At 40.2% G+C, this 24626-nt stretch overlaps 1 protein-coding gene across 1 annotated transcript in view; it reads left to right on the forward strand.

The window, feature by feature from the left end:
* ptchd4 (patched domain containing 4) overlaps positions 1-15192 on the forward strand; it is a 26987-nt gene extending 11795 nt beyond the window's left edge. The window contains exon 3 of the mRNA XM_077220178.1: positions 10432-15192. Coding sequence (XP_077076293.1) covers positions 10432-12095 — 1664 coding nt within the window. The 3' untranslated portion in view covers positions 12096-15192. The remainder of the gene's footprint in view (positions 1-10431) is intronic.
* The last annotated feature ends 9434 nt before the right edge of the window (positions 15193-24626 follow it).

Below are 24626 nucleotides of genomic sequence, written 5' to 3' on the forward strand. Positions count from 1 at the left end.
AATTCCTCCTTTTGCAGGCCGGTTCTGAGTTTTAGGTTTGTTCGATGCTTTTTCCACAATCCTGTTTACAACACTTGGATCTGCATTTACTTTTGTAAAAAAAAAAAAAGAAAAAAAAAATAAGTTTATCAGACATTATCAGAGTATATTTTACAAGAAAATACTATTTCAGTCTTTCTCCTTTAATTTAATGTGTTACTTGCCATTTGTTTTTAATTATTTGTGAAATTTACTAGAATTTCCAATTTCTAAATAAATCCTACAAAATTGTTTTCCCTGTGTACTGCAGTGTCAACTACCATTGTTGGGAAGTAACTAACTATAGTAATGTCTACTAACTTAACTACTTTTTTCAGATACATAATATTATATCATCTATAATAGTGTTTCTTTTTTCTCTCTCATCAAGTGTTGGAAAGACTACTAGTGAGCAGTTCGTTCAGGCAGTTCATAAATTCATAAATGAAATACATATTTGAGCCTTCTTATATGGTTAAGACCATAACCTGTTCAAATTTAGATATGTTTAAATCATGATGACAACTCTCTGAATAGTTTTATCATGTTATTGAATATGGCAATGTTAATGTATTTGTTTTGGCGGACTAGATCTGCTACGCTGCTGCTGTTGATTATTGCAGCTGCTGCAGAGCAAGTGTAGACTTGCTACTGCTAATAGATTCACAGACATGCTGCTGTGAGCAGGTAAGATATGCTGCTGTTGCATAAATGGAAATACATATGCTACAGTAAATAGGGGTGTGACGGATAACCATGAGACCGACGGTAGTTGAACACCGTCATTAGAACTCAATAACCGCCAAAACCGTGTTATTAAAATATTTTTTACAAACATTTTTTATCATAGAGAATGTTTAAATACTAATATCAGCTTACGAGGGAAACGGAGGCGGAGTTAGTGGTGGTGCTTCTGCTACTGCTGGAGTTGATTCGGGAGAAATCTCTGCCCCTTTACCGATCAGAGCGCGCGCTGACACGGAGTAGAGCCTTGTTTATACTCGACGCGTCCGTTTTCTTTTACTGTCTATGGTCCGCACGAGCGCGAAGGTGCACGCGGCAAAAATGACGCGTTGGGTGCGCAAGACCCCATTTCGCATTGCTGTGTGCACAGCTTTTTTTTTCATAACAGCGCGTGCGGCGGCGCATCCGAGGATGAACGACTTCAATCCGAATCTTCCCGAGCATGTATCACCGCACCGGCACGTCTAAATTGCAGTTCGTTGCAAATTTTTTTTTTTTGTTAAGGTTTTGTTTACTGTGTGTGATTTATTTAAAACAAAGCACATTCATTGTAAAGTTGTTTTGTTGGTTAAGGGTTTGTTTACTGTGTGTGATTAATTTAATGGAAAGCACATTCACTTCTAGTTGCTTGCTGTTCATTTTAAATAAACGTAGAGCAAGTAGATCAGTGTCTGCTCCTTTATTCAAACTAAGTTGTCCTATAATAACAGACGAACATCACTAATTCTGAAACCGGCACACCCCTAACAGTAAATAAATCCCATAGCAGATCTAGGCAGGTGGAGCTGGGGAGGTGGAGGGTTTCAGAGAAACTCCGCATGTTACAGGACTAGACTACAGCAAACAATGAACCAAACTATTTAAATTTTGAGCAAGTAATCACATTTGCTGAATGATCTGCTTGTGCCATGCAGTAATGATTTGATTGCTTGCATATTGCTTGTAAAGGAATCAGCCTGCTCTCTCTAGAGTTTCATGACTGAACTAGATATTTATTATTATATAAATCATGGAAACACTGTACAATAAGGTTACATTTGTTAACATTCATTACATGTGTACATTTCTATATTTACTAATACATTTTTAAAATCAAAAGTTGTATCTGTTAACATTAGTTAATGCACTATGAACTAATATGAACAAAGGAAACAATTGTATTTTTTATTAACTCATTAACAAAAGTCAATAAATGCTATAATTATATATTAGCCTACTCATAGTTCATGTTAACTAATGCATTAACTATTGTTAACATTATTGTAAAATGTTTCTTAAATTATAATTTTTAAAACGAGTAACTAGTTTTTCAAACAGTATATTTACTGTATTTTAACTAAATGGGCCTAATGCTTAAATTGTAGCTTGGTAATTTACACTTTCAAAGCTTCTCCAAAATTGTCACCTACAATTTATATACAGTATATGTCAAGTTATATTTCTCGTTCTGTGAATAGAACATATAATAAACATAATTTGCATAGAAAGGTGTGTTTGTGATGAAAAGAATGACGGTTACTTAATTTGAGCATTTTCCATCTAGTGAAGATGGATTGCAGATGGATAGTGAAAAAGTATTTGCACTTAAATACTGTGTATAAAAATATTGCACCCGTTTACTAAGTTCACTCTTAGATGTCTTCACTGTTGTATGTGAATAGTTTACAGTATGATAATGTTGAAGTATGAGTGTGAAGTAAATGTTTGTATGTCAGGGACAGCAGTGGGTCACTCCCCCCTCTATATTCAGGAGCGTGCATGGTCCCCGTAGCCCTATTAGGCAAGTGCTGGTCAACTGAAGTCATCAGATGTTGTGGAAATGGTTTTATTTGAAATACCTCAATATTGTTTTATATGTCTTACTGTGCATGTGATTTATAACCGGCAGGAGCAGGCCTCCCTCGTGTCATCTCATGGCTTTGTGTTTTCTGTTTTGAAAGCATCTATTTGCTGCTGCACTCCTTGACGTTTGCCGCAAAACGTGTCAATCTTGTTTCAAGATGTTGGTTTGCTACACACTCCTCTAGTGGCCCCTATTTAATCTACACCCTTGAATGGATGGACCCCTTTTGTCAGAGCTTGTTTGAATCATTGACATACAGTACTGTAGATGCTATTTTAGGAGTAAGCCTTTGCATACATCACAAAGATGGAGCAAGAATATAATCCTTCTTCAAAGGTAAAAAAAAATAAAGTAACATAATACATTTATAATGGTGAACATTTTTTTCATATTTGTTAAAGCAAATCCCTAGCTCAGTAATTCTGAGCCTCCGCAGGGGGATCTTTGCAATATTAAGGGTACGTTTACATGACAGTGATGTACTTAACGGAAGCGTTTTTCCTTTGCATTTTTTGTGCACAGACGACTACGACACAAAACAATTAAAAACGCTGTATTATGCATCCCAGGCCAGTAGTTGGCGATGTCACTTTGAAAAGAAAAACAACGCGCCTATAGACTGAACACTTAATACATACGCATGCACATGACGTCACTGTATTCAAAAACATTTTTGTAGATTATATGGAGACGATAACTGTATCGGTTTTAAAATCTTGCACTGAATCCGGTTTTTGCATTTGCATTTTCAGGCCCCCAAAATGCTGTTGTTGTCTAAACAAACGGCCAAAACTCATAAAAAGTTTTTAGTTGAAAATGGTGTTGTGTAAATGGCCCCTAAACCTATAAAACAGAAATGAGGAAATATTAAAGTTACCAAAAGATCATAACAATTAAAAACACTTCATCTTTTTTCTTTGTAATTAACAGCTTAACACTTTTCTTTTAAAAAGTGGATCAGGCCATTTGAATAATAGAAACGTTAATCCTAAGGATAGTAGAGTATTTTTTTCCTGGTTTGTTGTAGATGAAGGTGGGCTTCTCTGATTCTCTGATGGGGTTGCATAAAACTGCAAAAAAGACTCGAAAACACTGATCTTGGCAGATGTGCATTTGTTTAGTCATGTTCTGTCTCTTTGTCCTGTTTCATCAGAGACTTTTAGAATAAGCACATTTTCTTTCTGCCCTTGACCAGCAGCCTGATGGCACTTCATTTATATTGTGGTGATTCATTGCACAGCACACACTGAAGAAATCGCCATGTCATTCTGATAAGGAGGAATTTTGTATTCCATTTAGAATTACCATTCTAGTACTTCTCATTTGGAAGGTGATGACATCCAGACTCAGAGCAGTATGCGAATGCCAAGTAAAACTATCATATTTGTGTTTTTGTTGTTATTAATGATGAAGTATGTTAAGATAAGTGCATACAGCTCATCAGGAAGGCACAAGTACCGCTTCACTGGCACCAAACCAGAGATTTATTTGAACTCGTATCAAAATTTATGAAATATCCCATGAGCAAAATTCATTTTAAAAAAAATTTGAGAGAAAGGACTTCTGCGACAGGCCAGTGACAAAAATTTGTTTCATATGCAAGATTAATTTAAAAAGTAATGTTGAAAGTTTTTTTTTCAGAAAACATTGTGCATTCTGATGCAATTTGAGAAGTATATAATCTGTCATCTGTAACTGCATTTAATTGACACTGAATAAAAAGTACATGAATTAGATAAATTAGATTCGATTTCCATTAGCAAAGAAGAAGTGAAACTTTCTTTATCATGAATATGCACTCTTACAATTCTTTGCAGATTTTGAAAATAATAAATGGCACTCACTTCATGAATTTAATAAATCTTCTGAAATTGAAGAATGCGAAACAATTGCTCAAGCAGTGATGGTGTTTTTATGAGATGGCAGGGTCCGCAACTAATCACTAACTACATTCCTCGTACAATTGTTTTGTTGATCTATATAATTTGGCAAGTAGTGACCCATGTTCACGCTCAGATGTCTGAATGTTTAATTTCTACCAAACGTTATGCTTAGTAGTTTCGCTTTTAATTGCCATTTAGCAGCTGCTTTACATTCAGCAGCTTCCCGTTATTGCAGGGACAGCCCTTTCACAGCAACCTAAAGCTAAGTGTCTAGCTTAAGTGTACTTGATGTAAAAAGCAAGATTGTGATGTCGGAAGTCGGAACTCTTTTTTTGAGTACATGTTATTGAACATGCAGCCACCAGGCTACCACCAGTCCGCCATGTAACCTCCGCATCCTGCAGATAAATTCACAGACTAATGGACTTCTTCTGCCCCTTAATAAAACTAAAAGCAAGGAAAGCCAGTCTATCAGACTCATTACATTGGCGTAATCCTTTATGGTTAATTAGGTTTTTCTCCATGTCTGTCAGCTCAATGAAAATTTATGATTTTGGAGAAAGAGGTAAGAGAGTAGCTTTTGTGACGCATTCTTGACAGCGACAGAGTGTGTAGAGACAGGCCGTGATGTCCTTGATGCTGAGTGAAATATTTAGTGGATGAAAGTCAAATGTATTAATATGTTCAAAGGTGACAGAGTGCACACACACAAACACACTAGATCTGATGTATGTGTCACGGTGTGGGTTTTGTGTCTTGTTCCTTGTTCTTGTCTGTCATGTGATTCCCTGTTTGTCATGTGATCCTGCCATGTGTCTTGTCCCATGTTCAGCTGTTCCCCGTTATGTTGATTAGTCTTCCCAGGTGTTTCAGTTTAACCACGCCCCCTCGTTATCTTGTTTAGCTTGTGTTCCCTTGTATTTAAACCCTGTGTTTTAGTTCAGTCCTTGTGAGTTCTTGATGTTGTTATGTTTGCTATTCCTGTCTTCGTCTTCGTGTTCCTGTTCTGAGTTCCCTTGAGATTACTAGTTTGTTAAATAAAGTTCTTGCGATTGGATTCACTCTCTGCTTCATTCCTGCCAGTACGTAACAGAAGAACTCACCAAAATGAGTCCAGCAGCCCAAAGCAACCAGGCCCTAAGGAGATACCTGTCGTCTATGTCACAAGATGGCCAGCCCATAGTAAGGTATGTGAAGGATTTCTGGGTTTGCTGCCATTTAGCATCCCTAGACGACTCCCTGCTGATAGAGCTGTTCCGGAGTGGACTAGACGAGGACATCGCTCTTATGATGCCAGATGACTATACCGATTGGACGCTAGAACGGTATATCGACCTGGCCCTTTCCTTGAGCATTTCTTTGTTTGCTGTGGACATGAAGGAGAAGAAACTCCGTCAACCTGCAGTATCCCTTCAGTCTGGTCTTTACATCACTCCCATTATCAAGCCACCCACCAGATCGATCTATAGCCGTCCGGGTTTGGTGTCCAGCGTGGTCGATCCCGCGCTGAAGTCAGCACGGGTAGCCAAGAAGGCTATCCTGCTTGGGACTCGATTCGTCCAGACCGTCCCGCCTACCGAGTCTTCGCTTCACGTCAGCCCTGTAGAGCCTCGCCTCGTCTCAGCAGAGCTTCCAGAGCCTCGCCACGTCTCAGCAGAGCTTCCAGAGACTCGCCACGTCTCAGCAGAGCTTCCAGAGCCTCGCCACGTCTCAGCAGAGCTTCCAGAGCCTCGCCACGTCTCAGCAGAGCTTCCAGAGCCTCGCCACGTCTCAGCAGAGCTTCCAGAGCCTTCACCGCTGGTCCCGTCCAGCACAGAGACCGTCCAGCCAGAGACCGTCCAGCCAGAGACCGTCCAGCCAGAGACCGTCCAGCCAGAGACCGTCCAGCCAGAGACCGTCCAGCCAGAGACCGTCCAGCCAGAGACCGTCCAGCCAGAGACCGTCCAGCCAGAGACCGTCCAGCCAGAGACCGTCCAGCCAGAGACCGTCCAGCCAGAGACCGTCCAGCCAGAGACCGTCCAGCCAGAGACCGTCCAGCCAGAGACCGTCCAGCCAGAGACCGTCCAGCCAGAGACCGTCCAGCCAGAGACCGTCCAGCCAGAGACCGTCCAGCCAGAGACCGTCCAGCCAGAGACCGTCCAGCCAGAGACCGTCCAGCCAGAGACCGTCCAGCCAGAGACCGTCCAGCCAGAGACCGTCCAGCCAGAGACCGTCCAGCCAGAGACCGTCCAGCCAGAGACCGTCCAGCCAGAGACCGTCCAGCCAGAGACCGTCCAGCCAGAGACCGTCCAGCCAGAGACCGTCCAGCCAGAGACCGTCCAGCCAGAGACCGTCCAGCCAGAGACCGTCCAGCCAGAGACCGTCCAGCCAGAGACCGTCCAGCCAGAGACCGTCCAGCCAGAGACCGTCCAGCCAGAGACCGTCCAGCCAGAGACCGTCCAGCCAGAGACCGTCCAGCCAGAGACCGTCCAGCCAGAGACCGTCCAGCCAGAGACCGTCCAGCCAGAGCTTCACGTCAGCCACGTCCAGCCAGAGCCGAGGCCCTCTTCGCCGCTGGTCCTGCCCAGCGCTCAGTCCTCTTCGCCGCTGGTCCTGCCCAGCTCAAGACCCTCTTCGCCGCTGGTCCTGCCCAGCGCTCAGTCCTCTGCGCCGCTGGTCCTGCCCAGCTCAAGACCCTCTTCGCCGCTGGTCCTGCCCAGCGCTCAGTCTTCTTCGCCGCTGGTCCCGCCCAGCGCTCAGTCTTCTTCGCCGCTGGTCCCGCCCAGCGCTCAGTCTTCTTCGCCGCTGGTCCCGCCCAGCCCAGAACCCTCACCGCTGGTCCCGTCCAGCCCAGCGCCCTCTCGCTCTCGGAGACGGAGGAGGAAGAGGACTTCCCGCGTCCCGCAATGCCTGGAAGTCCTTCCTGTACTTCCTGTCAGCCCAGAGTCCTCGCCGCTGGTCCCGTCCAGTCCAGAGACCGTTCAAGTCACGTCTGCCGATCCAGAGACTGTTCAAGTCACGTCTGCCGATCCAGAGACCGTTCAAGTCACGTCTGCCGATCCAGAGACTGTTCAAGTCACGTCTGCCGATCCAGAGACTGTTCAAGTCACGTCTGCCGATCCAGAGACTGTTCAAGTCACGTCTGCCGATCCAGAGACTGTTCAAGTCACGTCTGCCGATCCAGAGACTGTTCAAGTCACGTCTGCCGATCCAGAGACTGTTCAAGTCACGTCTGCCGATCCAGAGACTGTTCAAGTCACGTCTGCCGATCCAGAGACTGTTCAAGTCACGTCTGCCGATCCAGAGACTGTTCAAGTCACGTCTGCCGATCCAGAGACTGTTCAAGTCACGTCTGCCGATCCAGAGACCGTTCACCTCAATACCTCCGAGCCAGTGTCTACGGACAAGATGGCCGCCTCCGAGCCAGAGTCTGTTCCTGTTCCCGAGCCATTGTGTGTGTTGTCTGTTCCTGAACCCGAGCCAGTGTGTGTGTTGTCTGTTCCCGAGCCAGTGTGTGTGTTGTCTGTTTCTGAGCCCGAGCCAGTGTGTGTGTTGTCTGTTTCTGAGCCCGAGCCAGTGTGTGTGTTGTCTGTTCCTGAGCCCGAGCCAGTGTGTGTGTTGTCTGTTCCCGAGCCAGTGTGTGTGTTGTTTGTTCCCGAGCCAGTGTGTGTGTTGTCTGTTCCTGAACCCGAGCCAGTGTGTGTGTTGTCTGTTCCTGAACCCGAGCCAGTGTGTGTGTTGTCTGTTCCTGAGCCCGAGCCAGTGTGTGTGTTGTCTGTTTCTGAGCCCGAGCCAGTGTGTGTGTTGTCTGTTCCTGAGCCCGAGCCAGGGTGTGTGTCTGCTGTTCCTGAGCCGGTGTCTGCTGTTCCTGCGCCTGAGTCACCGCCGTGGCCGCCCGAGGGGTCTTCACCGCCGTGGCCGCCCGAGGGGTCTTCACCGCCCTGGCCGCCCGAGGGGTCTTCACCGCCCTGGCCGCCCGAGGGGTCTTCACCGCCCTGGCCGCCCGAAGGGTCTTCACCGCCCTGGTCGCCTGCGCTGCCTGCTCCGCCCTGGTCGCCTGCGCTGCCTGCCCCGCCCTGGTCGTCTGCAGTTCCTGCTCCGCCCTGGTTGCCCACGCTTCTCGACCCAGGTCGGCCATTGCAATGCCCTGGTCCTATTACCCTGCACGGACCTGGCCCTCCGTCCCTCCCCCAAGACCGCCTCCGCTTCACCACCCTCCTGAACTATTGTTTTTTGTTTTTTATGGGCGTCGGGAGCCACCCATAGGGGAGGGGCTATGTCACGGTGTGGGTTTTGTGTCTTGTTCCTTGTTCTTGTCTGTCATGTGATTCCCTGTTTGTCATGTGATCCTGCCATGTGTCTTGTCCCATGTTCAGCTGTTCCCCGTTATGTTGATTAGTCTTCCCAGGTGTTTCAGTTTAACCACGCCCCCTCGTTATCTTGTTTAGCTTGTGTTCCCTTGTATTTAAACCCTGTGTTTTAGTTCAGTCCTTGTGAGTTCTTGATGTTGTTATGTTTGCTATTCCTGTCTTCGTCTTCGTGTTCCTGTTCTGAGTTCCCTTGAGATTACTAGTTTGTTAAATAAAGTTCTTGCGATTGGATTCACTCTCTGCTTCATTCCTGCCAGTACGTAACAGTATGAGCTTGACCATAGGTGGATGGTAGAAGAGTAATTGAATTACTGCTCATCTTATAACTATCAGGAAAGATTTATTATTCCATAATGCACATTTAGTGGTTGACCATTATGTGTTTTTCAATGGCCGATGACCATGCCAATGGCATCTACCCAATGGCTGTAAAAAATGTGAGGGCATGTTGAAAACCTCGGATTCAAATTCTAATATAGAATATACATTTTAGATTTCGATTTTTTTTTTAATTAAATGTTTTAAAAAAAGAATTAAACTGAAAAACTGAAGATTCTGCATTGTTTACTCTAGATAGATTTGTGTAAACATTTTACTCAAATTGTAATGTTATTTGTAATGATTTTTATTAATAAAAAAAATACAAGATAGAAGCGTTTTCACTAGTAATCTAAAACTAATTTGGCCTCCACTGTATAAAATACGGTAATACTTTACAATAAGGTTAATTAGTTACCATTAGTCAATGTATTAAATAACATGAACTAACGATAAGCAATGCATTTGTTACAATATCTATTAATCTTTTTTAATGTTAGTTAATAAAAAATCCAGCTGTTCATAGTTTGTTCATGTTAGTTGCACAGAGCATTAACTAATGTTAACAAATCCAAAATATATTATATATTAACTAATGAACCTTATTGTAAATTGTTACCTAAAATACAATTTAATCATGTCAAAAGCATGCACAGAATTGCTGGAAATAAATTAGCACTGCCAAAAATCAATTTTGTCCGAGAGATGTAGGTTGAAAGTAAACGTTGCATACATCCAACTATATTGTATATCATAGTATATATCAAAATTTACATTTTGTTAATTAAATTCACTTTTGTTCTGTACATTATAATGTAATAAAAAAAACAGTGTTAAAAACAAAAGGATACGTTAAAAGTTAAGTGTTTTTCCTATATTTTTCCCTTGTGACATGGCATGGCTGGCCAAATAAACATCATGGGCCAACCTAGAATGGATATATTTATTTTAATTAATTTAAATATTATAAGAACTTATATTTTCACTGAAAAAAAATTAAACAAACAAAAAAGTCTATTGTCTGCTGACACATACTGTTATTAGATTTAGGAACTGACACAACTATCACTTCTGTTAATCAGCCAAGTTGGCAGTTTTCAACAATGCCGATAATCAGAAATTGGGCAATTAATCACCCTGGCTGATATATCGGCCTTTCACTACACATGTTGTTTATTTTTGTAGATTATAGTTATGCTGACATTGCTATGTAATCAAGTTTCTCTGTGAATTTTCCATGCATGAAATTATAAATTGCTGCTTCTTTTTTTTTCAGGACATGGAACAAAGGGTGTGTTTGAGCTTCTGGCAGGCTGGAGAAGAACCAGAGAGAGTTTGCCCTTCAAGGAGAGGGTGGCAGATGCGTTTGCTGACGTGATGGTGTGCTACACCATGACCAGCTCACTCTATATTATCACCTTCGGCATGGGTGCCAGTCCTTTCACCAACATTGAATCTGTGAAGGTCTTTTGTCAGAGCATGTGTGTAGCAATCCTGGTGAACTACTTCTACGTGTTCTCGTTCTATGGCTCCTGCCTGGTGTTTGCCGGACAGCTGGAGCAAAACCGCTATCACAGCGTCTTCTGCTGCAAGATCCCCTCTGTGGAGTATCTGGACCGCCAGCCCACTTGGTTTAAGACCATGATGAGTGACGGCCACGACCTGTCCACACACCACGACAGTGTACCGTACCAGAACCACTTCATTCAGCACTTCCTGAGGGAGCATTACACAGAATGGATTACCAACACCTATGTCAAGCCTTTTGTGGTTATCCTCTACCTGATTTACGCCTCCTTTTCGTTCATGGGATGTTTACAAATCAGCGATGGCTCCAACATAATTAATCTTCTAGCTAGTAATTCGCCCAGTGTGTCGTTCGCCCTGACTCAACAGAAATACTTTAGCAACTACAGTCCGGTGATTGGGTTTTACATCTACGAACCCATTGAGTATTGGAACTCCACAGTGCAGGAGCACCTCAAGACATTGGGCCTGGGCTTTAATAAGATTTCATGGATTGATAATTACTTTCACTATCTGAGGGTCGTGAATGTCAGCGCATCAACCAAAAGTGATTTCATTAACATCCTCAAGACTTCTTTTCTGAGGAGCCCAGAATATCAACACTTTGTGGACGACATCATTTTCTCTAAAAACGGAGATGAGTACGACATCATCGCGTCCAGGATGTACTTGGTGGCCAGGACGACCGAGAAAACCAGGGAGGAAGTCGTGGAGTTGCTGGAGAGACTTCGACCTCTCTCCCTTATAAACAGCATCAAGTTCATCGTTTTCAACCCAACGTTCGTGTTCATGGACCGCTACAGTTCCTCCATCATCTCCCCCATCCTGACGTCGGGTTTCAGTGTGCTCACTATTCTCATCCTCACCTTTTTCCTGGTCATTAACCCATTGGGGAACTTCTGGTTGATATTGACCGTCACCTCAGTGGAACTGGGCGTCTTGGGTCTCATGACGCTCTGGAATGTAGACATGGACAGCATCTCTATCCTGTGCCTTATTTATACTCTCAACTTTGCCATGGATCACTGTGCCCCCCACCTCTACACGTTCGTACTGGCCACTGAGCACACACGGACTCAGTGCATCAAGATCTCTTTAGAGGAGCATGGGGCCGCCATTTTGCAGAACGCCTCTTGTTTTGTAATTGGGATAATGCCTCTTCTCTTTGTGCCTTCTAACCTGACCTATACACTGTTCAAGTGCTCCCTTCTCACAGCCGGCTGCACAGTGCTGCACTGTTTTGTCATCCTACCGGTGTTTTTGACATTCTTTCCACCCTCGAAGAAGCGGCACAAGAAAAAGAAACGGGCCAAACGGAAAGAGCGGGAAAGAGAGAGGGAGAGGGAGAGGGAGAGAGAGGAAATAGAGTGCATTGAAGTCAGGGAAAACCCAGATCATGTGACCAGTGTTTGATTGAAAGACGTGTGTGAGCGTAAGTGATAAGAAATCAGCTCCCGTCCACTAGGGGGCGACGTCAGGCAGCACTTCACAGGTCCAGAGGTGGCCAGGTCCGGCACTCTTGCTCCTGGGGGGACCCTTGCGACCCCAGCAATCAACAACAATGCTGTCCAGAGTAAAAAAAAAATCCTTCTCACTCATATCTTGTGCACCCTTCATCCAGAACAGTGTATAGCATCTGCAGCTGCTAGCTTACTTTAGCCATTAACATGAAAGGTTTGAGCAAAAAGGTTGTCCTAGTACATTAACAAATTCAGAAGACCAAAACTGAAGGCCTCCAAAAAATGTTAGCATGAATCTATATGCAGGTTGGATCTCTAATGGTATTCCCAACGGTATTTGTTTGTTTTGTAAGAGTAGATATCACAACCAGGTACATTTGCTTTTATTTAGCACCAACATGAATTTTTTTTTTTTTTTTTTTTACTGTTATGCATCTCACGTTCCTCCACCCTTGTGCTTACATAATTAATCAAGACCAACTCTGTTTGAAAATGACTATGTGAAAAATAGTAGCAAACGGAAGTAGTGGTTTTCAGCTTCCACCAAATTATGCAACACTCTCCTACAAATAACACTTGGCATGCATTTATCACAAATGTCCTGTAGCAAATCTAACAGTGTGTTTGCCATTTCTCTGGTAGCAGTTACTTAGACTCGATCCCCGAGAGGTCCCACCTTATACCTAGAAAATATCCTCAGAGCAAAGCATTAATGGCCAATAGAATGAGTTATGGAGGACAGGAAAAGGTGTTTTTCTCCTTTAAATGCTCAGTGAAAGTACATTTGTAAAATTTAACATTTAACTGATATTCAGACTGTAATTTGTTCTACTCTTCTGAGTAAACAAAGCACGTTTGAAGGTGTAGAGTGTGTATGAATCACTAAAATGTTAGCATAATATTAAACTGCATATGCCATTTAAAAAAGATTTTCCAAAACACCCAAGCTGCTCATTCATGAGAAAAGAGACTTGTAGCATGTCTTAAATCTGCATTGCTATGGTCTGTTTGTTTACTTGCTTGTGTGTTTGCTTCTTACATAAATCACAAATCTGGTCATGAGCCAGTTTGTGTAGTTAAACTGCGCAATGACAAAGAGATTAGAAAGTTTCCTTACTGTTGCTTTCTGTACTGTTATTTTGCACATTAGCCAGATTCACTGATGGATGTCATCTAAAGATTCAGTAAGTATAAAAAAATAAGGGTAGATATAGTTAAGTGTAGCATGTGTTTCGTCTGTATTTGTGTGTGTTAGCAGGGATGAGCAGTGCAGATGATATACACTGTGTTCACGTTGGAGAAATATCTTGCACAAATCACATAAAGGTATCAAGGTACATTCTGGTGGAAATTAGTATGTCTCTAATGTTTCAAGTATTGGCTCTCTTGCATCAGGCAATGTTATGTATTAGCAAAGTAGTCTCAGTTTTGATCTGCGGGGAATTTTTACGTCACAAATATATTTATTGGACATAAAGCACCAGTCAAACCTTAAATGGCATTATGAAGCAACACAAAGTATAATGTAGAAAATGTAAACATTAAAGGGTTAATTTTGGTTCGCCCGAAAATAAAAATGCCGTCATCATTAACTCTCATGTCGTTCCAAACCTGTTTGACTTCCGTTCTTCTGCAGAACACACACACACTCACACACACGGTATTTTGAAGAATGTTTTTGCCCATACAATGAAAGTCAATGGGGTCCAGAACAACAGGCTGTTCAGTGTGTTCCACAGATAAACGAATTCATAGAAGTTTGGAACGACACAAGGGTGAGTAAATGATGACAGAAGGTTCATTGTTGGGTGAACTATCCTTTTAATTTGAAAGTCTATGGAGGCAAAAATAAGCAGCTGTTTGCTTTTTGCGAGACTCATTTCCCCCACCGCTTGCATCCGGAAGCCTATTAGTTAATGTTCCAATAATCACAGATTAAAAATATTTAGTATAAATATTTCATCAAACTCTGATTGTCCTAATCAACAGTGTAAAGGTGTAATCAAAGTAATTATATCCTTATCTCATGCTTCAACAAACTGTTCTCATCCTTGCCATGTTTCCATTGGTTCAGATATAGATTCCAATTGATTCTACAGTTGGTCAGTCATTGCAATGTACGCCTCGAGATAGACTGCCTGCCAAAAAATGTGGAATTTAACCCAAAAAAACAATGTTAAAATTCAGCTAGCTTTAGCCCTGCTGTGTTTATTGTACACATTTCATAATCATCAAACTGTGCAACATGTATGTGGTAGCCAGAGCCTTACTGATCCAGTCAAACAACTGGATTCATTGTAGAGTCATTCCAAAGGCAGAAGGCCTCTCGTCGGGGAAGGTTTCAAGTTTAATTGAGAGGTTGAGATACATTGACCAAAAAGTTTGCTACAGAAGCATTAGAAAAGTCCACGAAACTAATGTCACCACAAAATGCTTAATGTACAGTGATTATCCTATGTTTTCATTGACTGTTTAAATGTCACAGGTATTGGACACTCAAGTTGATGGCCACTGTGTTAGATGCAACATTCCAAACCCAGCAGGTTTCATAAACATTAGTCAATGAAACTTTTATGTACTTAGTGTCTAATATCGATGGCATCCCCATATTTTGTCATTTGTGTTGGAAGGGGGCATGAAAATTAAATATAGGAAGGCAAGAGATGCATAATGAAAATGATGAAAAATCATATACTTCCCAACATGACTGTGTATGCATGTATTGTATGTATGCATGTATTTGGTTTGTGTGTGTAATCCACCCTGACTTTTTGAGAGCTGTAGTTGCTGGAGGGCACTATTTGTTTTAATGCATACTTGATACCATCTTCAGAAATGTATGTTTTATAGTTTTTATTTTATTTTCTGGTGTGCTTTAAGCCAGTGGGAAAATTATGAATTGTAAAATAAATGTATAAAATTTTCTAATTTTTTAAAGAAATAAGAGGTGAAAACGTTTTTTTAAAAATAAAAGTCATGTTATTATAAAAAGCAATAAAGAACAAAAAAAGAAGAAAATAAAATAAATTCTAAACTCAATAGGCCAGTAATAACATATGAAAAGTTATTGCATCCTCACAAATCTTGTCACACTACAATATGTTTGATCTTTCATTGTTAATTATAAAGCCTATATGAAAACGTCAATTTAATTTTGCAGGTGACAACGGATCTCCTGACTGTGTGGCTTCCCGGCATAATCCATTTCTTTATAGGTGGCCAAAACTGAATGTTAATTAGAAATCTTAATTATAATGCAAGATATATACTCATAGATAGAGAGTTTGTAGGAACTTTGCTAAATATATTGATAAAGCTACTAAAACGGCAAGAATTCAGGACACTTAATTAAGTTCCAATTATGTAATCCAACTGCGTGTATATTACGTCTACTAAACTGCTGGTCATATCTCTAGTTAAGACTTTATAGATAAAAATTTGCATATTGTTCTTTTTGTTGTGATGCATGTTCTTGGATCAGGCCATAAATCACTTAGTTGACATTCTTATTATCTGCTTTATTTAACTTCAAAGTGGCCCACAAATCAAAGTCAACACAAAGTCACCACTGTTTTCAGTGAAACCACAGACTTCAGGCATGCATTCTGAGGGCCATTAATCAAATATGCATTTTTGGGCTCCAATTATTTTGACAACAAGCATTTTATTTTAGATTTCATGAGCTAAGACTGTGAATCATTGCGAAACTTATATAAATTGTGTATTAAGCATATCCATTACAGGGTCCGCATTTGCTGCAACCCATTTTCTTCAAATGCAATGCCAGAGGTTAAACAACTAACAAAAAACGGATTCTTTGTCTAATATGTAAAGCTAATTTCACTCTACAAAAACTTTCAGGTCAACTTCTGATTATTTAGTCAGGAGATTTATTAGGTTAAAAAAAGAAGCATTTAAATTTAATAACATGCATATTCTTTCACACAGGTGACCCTACTGAGCATACACAGAACACTGTATATCAGTATAATTTTGATTATAAATGTCCTAATTAGTCACCGTTTTATTATTGGAGTTTAATATTTAGAATACCGATCATTTCTGTTGTGTGTAATTTTAACTGTATTTTACATTGCCAAGGACAACGACAACAAAAAACTCACTGCAATACACAGTGGGACCTTTCTGATACAGAACAAACATCTTTCAGATGATATTGTGAATTCAAGCTGATGATAAAACACTGGATATCGGACAGCTTTTTAGCACACACCAGCATGTAGTGTTTTCCATGATCAGGTCACTCATACTACAGAGCAATAATGTGACAAAAAGCGCAAAACTGTATGTTGTTGTTTCCCCTCTGATGCATACTTTTAGCCTCTGCCTGGGTCCAAAATTAACACTTTCTTTAATTACACTATAATTGTCTTTTTTTATTTGGGTAATGTATCCACAATGCAATTCTGACCTTAAGCTTGGAAAAGGGTCTATATCAATATTCTTTTTCAAATGCAGGTAAAAATGGACTCACCAAATGAGGGGGAAAAAAGAATGATTAAACTTTATGTATTTGTGAGCAGTTATGTTTCACTGCGAGACTGTACAATAACCTGCATTGATTACAACAAATTTGCAATAAAATAATGATAATTCATTATTTCATAAAATTAAAATAATGTGAAATACGGTTTCATGGCAATTATTTATGGCTGGCAAATGAATTGAAAAAATGTACAAGTCTAGAAAGAAGTTAACTTTGGATCCTGGCCATATGACTGTACACTTACCCATGTCTGGTTTGTTTCTAGCCAGGCTATACAAAGCAAATCACTTAGACATCAGTTTTACCATGTTAAATGTGCAGGTGTCCTGATATAACAAGCTCTTCACAGTTAAGAACTTTGATTTCACGAGAGGCTACATAATGTGTGACCTCAATACACAAAATGAGCCCAAAACATTCATGTCTTGCAGTTTCTGTGGATTTCTTTCTCTTTTTATAGTGAGCTCATAGTTGTTCACTGCTGTATCTGTATTGACTCTATAGTGTTGTTTTTACAGTAAAACCATAATAATAATAAGCTGGATGGCAAGTTATAAAAGATTTTAAACAAAAGAAGGCTAATTAGAAGTGACTTGTTGTCAGTAATCTGACTTGGCGTTTACTATTAGGAAAAATGATACTTGACAATGCAGAATAACTGTGTTTAAGATTCTGTTCTTTATGTTTGGTAATTTTGCCGGCATTTACTTATTTTGTGTTTAAACTAATAAGCACACATTGAAGACTGTGTGATTGTAATGCAAGTGCTCATCAGCTTTGTTGAAACAAAATTAGACAAGAATTAGACTGCCATGGATTGTGTCATATCAAAGCCCCCACAGGTTCATAAAATGAGTTATTTCAAAGAGCTAAATTTGAATGTGTCCACTTGTGACTATTTGTGGTATTGCCAGCAGTAAATCTTTATAAGCAGCTTGCACAACATAAAAGTTATAGTCGATTTTCAGTGGTTCGTCTAATGCAATTAGTTCATACCTAAACAGTAAATTACAACATGAGACTAATATTCTGTATAATTTAAGGTCAGTGTTTTTAAACAAAGTAATCTGCGAGGCTTAGTTCATTGTTGTCCGTTTAGTATCTCTGTTCTATGTGAGCTCTTAAAGAAAAAAAATTGTCATCCGCAACACAAAGCAGTAAATCCTTAATACAAATCTACTGACAGAATCAGCACGAGTTAATGCATTTAGTCAAATCTATTTATGTGCCCAAATATGTGCCATTATGAAACAAAATAGGGATGTGTATTGGAATTACAGTAGTAGTAGTAAACATCGTAGTCTACTGCATTTGATTCCTTAGGGTCGATTCAAAGACACAAACTAAGTGAGATTTTTAGGATAAATAGCTGTATAGAGTGAACATTTAGGGCACTAAGATGAGCAACATCTGCTTTACCACATGGAAATTACGGTTAAGGTACTATGTATGCAAAGATGCTCTCGGTGTCCTTTTTTATTAACACATTAGTTCTAAAGCATGACGGTTTATTTCCTATGCTTGTGTATAACACTGTGATGCTCATACAAAGTTTACTTTTGCTTGCATTGCTACTGGAGTGAAGCCATTGGTGTAATGTAAACGGGACTGTTTGATTCTGAATCGGATGATAGTGGCAAACCAATTTCTAAAGAACAACACATCAGTAATGAAACTGTGATGCTTACAATGGATTAAGGCAAGACAATGTCATGGTTGTGTGGCCTAAAACCCCTGTTATGTAATTCCTAGTCTGTGTTAACTTTTGTGAATCTAAATTTGTGTTCATGTAGCCCCATTTTCTCCTTTCTTATTTCTCACTGCTTTGCTCTCAGCAGCTCCAGCGCATAATTCAATTAACTGCCGCATACATAACCTATCTGCAATTATTCTGTATTTTTTCTTACTTGATTATTCTGTGCTTTGTTCAAAGAGTGTGAATAGCCCTGAAAACAGGCCCAAAGCGTAAGTCTCTAATGCAGGAATGCAGATCAAATGTTCAATCTTATCAAATGGGAGAAAGAAAGAAAGAACAATGAGCGTACTGCAAGATTGATGTCTGTTTGTGCAGTTGTACACTTGTGGGTGTCTTGAATTTTTTTTAATTCACTGTGAAGTGGATAGCCTGTGTCAGACTTAAAAACATGACGTTTTAGATTCCATTCTGATGCAATGACTTTGTTTTGTTGTGTTACAGAGCACACAGTGGTAGAAGTGAGCATAGCATTAAATTAATAAGTCTTCCATTAATATGGTGTTCAGTTTGTGACATGCACCAGAACACTTTCATTTGAGTTTCGTCACAATTCAAAGTAGCGAGTAACAGGAACTGAATCGATCAGCCAAAAATAGAAACCATAGTAAAACGGTCATTTAAAGGAATGTCTTTAAGTCTGAATTTATAAGAGGTATGCATTTGAATGCTCTGAATATTTTCATTGTAAACTATTTTTTACTGCCTGCAATGTTCAAGCTATAAATATTATGCTGATGTACATTTTTATATAGAAACATGGATTTTTTCATTAAAGCCTTTGTCTATGAAACTTCATGGAATTATGACTGGGAACCTAATCTTTAATGGGTGGGTGGATCGAGCATCTTTCTCTCTGGCACAAAATTAGCATCTTTCTTCACTGGTGACCCAGAATAATGAATGAGAATCCTAGTATTTACCATTAGTGTGAATCAAACTCATTTCGTTAGGGTCATCCATAATGTAACAATTTCTGTCTTTATAGGTTCTATTAATTATTAAGATGTGACCTCTGATAAGATTTATATGAATAGACAGCGATGCCACTCCATTTGCATGCATGTCACCTACAGTATTTTTACACAAGGCGGTCTTCTGAGACCATTTCTCAATGCAGAAGTTTTCTGTTAGCACTCTCGTTCATCTCATTTGCTCAGCTATACATGACTTAAAATTGATTTAAAAACTTTTTGGAGCCTAATTAATTTAACTTTACCTACTCTATAACTGACTGAATCTATTGAGCACCAAGTCAGTATATTATAATGTATATGAAGGATCATGTGACACTGAAAACTGGAGTAATGATGCTGAAAATTCAGCTTTGCCACAGACATAAGTTAAAATTACATTTGAAAATATATTACAAAAGAATGGTAGTAATATTTCACATTATTACTGTTTATGTATGGCCTACTTTGTATGTATTTTTTTCAAACAAATGTAGCATTGGTGAGCACAAAAGGCTTCTATAAATACATTTGAATAGTAGTGTATATAAATAATTAAATATAACTGTCCGGCACTGGTAAAACATCTATGATATAATGAAATATTTGAAATGTATGTTGCTTGCAAATATATTTAATCATAAAACATGGCCACTTTTGAAGGGCTGTCAATAAATAAAGGTTTTTGGGCACTGATTGTGTAGTTACAGCCTCTACCAGCAGGTACTTGTCACGAATCACACACAGAAGAGAGAGAGATCCAATAGCAGGTAATTTATTAAAGGGGTAATCCGTACTCACAATCCAGTCCAGGCAAAGGTCAAGATCCAAAAAGGTAATCCAAAACATGAAAGACAAACACAAGAAACAGGTTCAAAGACGACAGAAGTGTGGTGACAATAAACAGCGACTCCCTGCACATACTAACACAGACAGGGAATATATACACACATCTAACAAGACTAACACAGAACAGCTGGGAACAATGATTACGGGGAACAGCTGAGTGCAATGAACTGATGAGTGACAGTGACAGACAGAATGCTGGGAATTGAAGTCAAATGTGAAGGACACCGTGAGAACGAGGACCTCTAGTGATAGACAAGGGAACACAACCAGACACTGTGACATAACCCCCCCCCCCCCCCCCCCTCTACGGAGCGGCTACCAGACGCTCCGCGACAACACTAAAACAGGACACAAGAGTTCAGGAGGGAGGTGGAACGGTGGAGGATCAGCGGGAAGGATGGTGGGCCAGGTCCCTGAAGGGAGACAGGAACAAAGGGTGAGGGCTTAACCGGGAACCAGGGCAAAAAAGAAAGTCTATCGGGCATCCAGGACGAAACACAGGGTCCATCAGGCGGCCAGGGCGAAGCAGACAGTCCACCGGGCGGCCAGGGCGAAGCAGACGACCCACCGGGCGGCCAGGGCGAAGCAGACGACCCACCGGGCAGCCAGGGCGAAGCAGACGACCCACCGGGCGGCCAGGGCGAAGCAGACGACCCACCGGGCGGCCAGGGCGAAGCAGACGACCCACCGGGCGGCCTGGGCGAAGTAGACGACCTATCGGGCGGCCAGGGCGAATGAGTGAAACTCACACTAATGATTCAGGTTGAAACGAACGGATTCAAAGGAATCATAGGCCTATAGCTACAGCCGAACACGTTACACACATTTTATTGCTGGCATATTGTCAGGAAAAATATGGCGTTTCACAATGCTAATAGTTTTGTTTACTCAGCGACATTATTTATAAAAAATGTGACGCTACAGCTGAGAAATTTAGTATAGGCCTAGTAGGCTAGGCTATAAGTTTCGATGCCTTTTTCGAACCCATTTGCATCGTATAAAAGCTGTTATGCAAAAAGTTGAATATATTGTTTATGGAGATACCGTTATTCTAAGAGTGAATGACTGCAACTGTGAAAGGAGTTTAATGCTAATTGTGATTCCCATCAGGTCGTGAGAACGGTCCATTTGATTGTAGCAGGGAGGTGGGAATGTGTTCGCGCCGCGCGTGGGTACGCCGCTGTGATCTCATCAGCTCAGCATGTCTGTTGTGTTGAGCTGAATCTCCCGGTTCTCAGCCCATTCTCTGCCCTCTCAATCTAAAAATCACGACGTGTGTGGAGTTTATCTCACGCACATCATATTGTGCCCCCCCGTGGAGATCATGCTGTTTATTTTAAGAGCAGGGTCCTACCAAGGGCAGAATCCACAGTCAAAATTCACATTATTACCAACACAGAATTGAATGACGAATGCGTTGTTAGTATACACTCAACTAAAAACAGCAGTGCCCTAAAATGTAGCCTATGTGTTGGGCAAGCTACTTAGAAATTGTAATGAGCTAAGCTAGCAGTTACTCTACAATAAATGTAGCTTCACTACACTGAAGCTACCACCCTGGGAAATGTAGCAAGCTAAGCTACAGCAATATGGCAAAAGTAGTTTACTACATCTAAAGCTACTTTTTCGAATTTAATTTTTATATTGAACCAACTTAATTCCAAGTCAGTGCTATCTCAGTGATCGATAAAATTGTCAATCAAACATATAGACAGGCATAATTTGTCAGTTCAATTGTTTATTCAACAACTGTTCCAAACCAATTTGGCCAAAAAAACAAACAAACATAACTATATAAAACCATATAACTATATAAAACTATAACAAAACCAGGTGTCAAGAGTGTGTGCATCTTTTTCCATTTCTCACGTGTCAGCCCAAGGATTGATACTGGTACGTGATGACACACCATACGGAGCAGAAGGTGATGGTAATGCACCAAAAAGCTGGTTTGTATGGCCCTATGAAATCCGTTTTATTTTTTCCCACATTCCAAATTCAGTTTTATTTTGTTTTCATTTTTCTGGACTCCCATTTTAATGGTTAAATAACATTTTAGTAATCAAAAACGTGTAATTAATTGAAATCATGAAACGTATATAATTTAACAATTTATTAACATTTTTAAATACATTACATTTTCAGGGCTCTATAAAATAGTTTTATTTAATGGTTTAAATTGTAATGACAAATTATTTAAAATGTAGGTCTAATGATTTAAGCAAAACTTTCTTCAAAGGTTAAAACCAAAATTTTATTTTAACAGGTTGCCATGTAGCTAGACCTTTGAGTCGCTGGTTTTTTTTTTTTTTTTGACATGACGATAGTTTTTCTCAAATCAAGCTAAAATGCTGCTAAAGTGACTCAGAGCGGCTGTGTAGTTGAAGTTCATCGATCCATTACTGAAAACATCGCAAGCGTCATGGGTGCTTAGTGTGTGCTAAATGAATCCGCACGTCTGAGGCATTCATTCACAGAGACACGCAGAACATGCATGATTCCTTTTTAAATAGTCTTTAAGCGGTTTAATATTCACAGACACTAGTCTACTCTATATCGCGATTTTATTTAAGTTTAGGCTACTTAACTTCTTTTCATCCAAGATCTGACAAATTCCGTGAAATTCCACGTCATAGTAAATTTAGTTTTTATGCATGGATATCGCAATTCAGTCCATGTTTTCCGTATTGCGGTAACCTAATGAAATCATATGGCTCTATGGTTGCCAGCAACCACCGTAAAACAAGAAGAAGAAGAAGAAGAAGAAGAAGAAGAAGAAGAAGAAGAAGAAGAAGAAGAAGAAGAAGAAGTCACCGTCACTAACTGATCCAGCATCAGTGATACTTATCAGTTGTATTTCCGATTTGAGCTTGAGCTTTAGAAATGCTTGGGAAAATGTAACGTTAGCTTGTGTGGACGCTACCGCACTACTTGATCAAAAAAAGAGCTTCGCTACTGAAAAGCTATTTGATTCAGAAAACAGCGACGCTACCACGCTACTGAGAAATGTAGTTAAACTAGTAGCGTCACTACTTGTAGCGACGCTACTGCCCAACACTGCATATACTACAGGTTTCTTGATTTGCCATCACTTAGCCTACATAATGGATTTCTAGTTTTGTATTTTAGTTTTTTGATCTGGTCTTTGATCTTATCGCGTGCCTTTGTGTATTAAGTAGCCTATTAATGTGCTACAGTAGGCTTCATTGGTGGTAAGTAGCTAGGCTAACGAAGTAGAAATACTTCGTTACTTTACTTAAGTATTTTTTTCGGGGATCTGTACTTTACTTGAGTATGTTTTATTTGCATCTACTTTTACTCTTACTCCACTACAATATTAAAGACAAAGTTTACTTTTTACTCCGCTACATTTCCCCATGCCTGCTCCAAGTATTTATTACACTGGCTTTCCAAACCAATGAAAAACTTGGTTTTATTTTGAAAAAAAGAATGCGCAAGCTCTTTGCCAGCATACGCTCACATAGCAGTCAGTTCGCCATTGTGGAAGATGACCGCAGAAACAGGTGAAGGTGCAGCTCTGCCCAGCAATGATCCCGAGATTCCCGCTTACACTGTATCTTGCACATCTTCTGTTTGATGCAGCTAATGTTATGGAACATGTCTATTGCAGAGCTGCCAACTCTCACTCATTCAGTGTGAGACTCACGCAATCGACACTTTCCACACGCTCTCACGACACATTCATTTTCTCACGCAGAGAAAATCGCGAAGCAAAGAGGACATTGACACCGACAGACAAGACAGATTAGGTTACTTTTGATATTAAACAAGTTCTCAGCTCTCAGATTCTGTCAATTTTATTACGAAATTTAAACAATAAATATTGTTTTGGAGCTTTTAAATGTGACGTGACAGATAGCTAGCGCCTGCTATGGGGTGCCGTTAATCTCTTTACTACTAGTTAATTGTAAATAAACACAAATGAACAATAATAGGTAGCCTATGTTGAAAGATACAGTAGGCTACAACTCACCGAAATGTATATACCTTATACATAATATCAATAAATCAGTGTTTTTCAACTGCGGATAGAGGTCAATAAAACAGCTGGAGAACAATGTCACATAACGTTACATTTACCTCAGGAAAAAAACAACATTTAATGACCATAGCATGTTAGTTGGCTAGAAAAATTATTATTTTATAATATATTTAATATTTAGTATAAATTAGTATTTTGTTAAATGTGCACTATATATTTATTATATTTTTACTTAAAATATTATAAAGTTGTTATTATAATAAAAATAACATGTATTTTTAACATGTAATAATACCAGCTGACAGGGCTCTCTGTAGCCTATGTGTACAGAATTAGGTGAGATTTTCTTAATTTAAAAATTAACATGCATCTACTGTACCAAATATTTATCAAAATTAATCTATATTGAATCAAGATCG

This window comes from Siphateles boraxobius, unplaced genomic scaffold (genome assembly GCF_051911475.1).
Source record: "Siphateles boraxobius isolate OS27281-9 unplaced genomic scaffold, OSU_SipBor_1 8, whole genome shotgun sequence".
Classification (NCBI taxonomy): domain Eukaryota; kingdom Metazoa; phylum Chordata; class Actinopteri; order Cypriniformes; family Leuciscidae; genus Siphateles; species Siphateles boraxobius.